General features: G+C 48.3%; 1 protein-coding gene across 1 annotated transcript; it reads right to left on the bottom strand.

The window, feature by feature from the left end:
- Positions 1-4: 4 nt before the first annotated feature.
- LOC108545110 (olfactory receptor 6P1-like) lies at positions 5-687 on the bottom strand (the record flags this gene model as incomplete). Its single annotated transcript, XM_017896603.1, is given in 2 exon segments — positions 5-600; positions 603-687. Coding segments are annotated over 2 exon segments (681 nt in total), but the record flags the coding sequence as incomplete, so codon positions are not given.
- Positions 688-694: the final 7 nt, after the last annotated feature.

Consider the following 694-nt stretch of genomic DNA (forward strand, 5'->3'; position numbering starts at 1 on the left):
GTGCATAGGTGAAGAGAGTGGAGGAATAGTAGGTAACAACCACTGGCAGATGAGTGGCACAAGTGGAAAAGGCTTTGCAGTGTCCCCTGGAAGTAGGGACCCTCAGGATGGCTGCAATGATGGCAGCATATGATGAAACCACAGCCAAAAGAGGGAGTAGAATCATCACCAGGGCCAGAAGGAAGTCTACTAGCTCTGTTTGCTCCTTGTCAGAGCAGGTGAGGTTGAGTAGTGGGGAAATATCACAGACAAAGTGGTTGATAATGTTGGGTCCACAGTAGGACAATTGGGAAATAAAGAGAAGCTTCATCATGGAGCTGAAGAAGCCACTGCGCCAAGAGGCAGCAGCAAGGCGAGTGGCCAGACTGGAAGGCATGAGACTAGGGTAACGGAGGGGTCCACAGATGGCCAGGTAGCGGTCATAGGCCGTAACTGCCAACAGCACACATTCAGTACAGGCTAAGGCAATAAAGAAGTAGAGTTGTGTCATGCAACCTACATAGGAGACTCTACTATCCTGGGTAAGAAAGGCTGCCAAGAGCCGAGGAATGGTGATATTGATGTACCATAGCTCCAGGAAAGAGAGATGGCCAAGGAAAAGTACATGGGGCGATGAAGGCTTGGAGTGAGCCATATTGTGAAGACAATGAGTGAATTCTCCAACAATGTCAGAAGGTAAATTGCAAAAATAAAA

Source organism: Rhinopithecus bieti, unplaced genomic scaffold, assembly GCF_001698545.2.
Source record: "Rhinopithecus bieti isolate Rb0 unplaced genomic scaffold, ASM169854v2 scaffold_29153, whole genome shotgun sequence".
Taxonomy (NCBI): domain Eukaryota; kingdom Metazoa; phylum Chordata; class Mammalia; order Primates; family Cercopithecidae; genus Rhinopithecus; species Rhinopithecus bieti.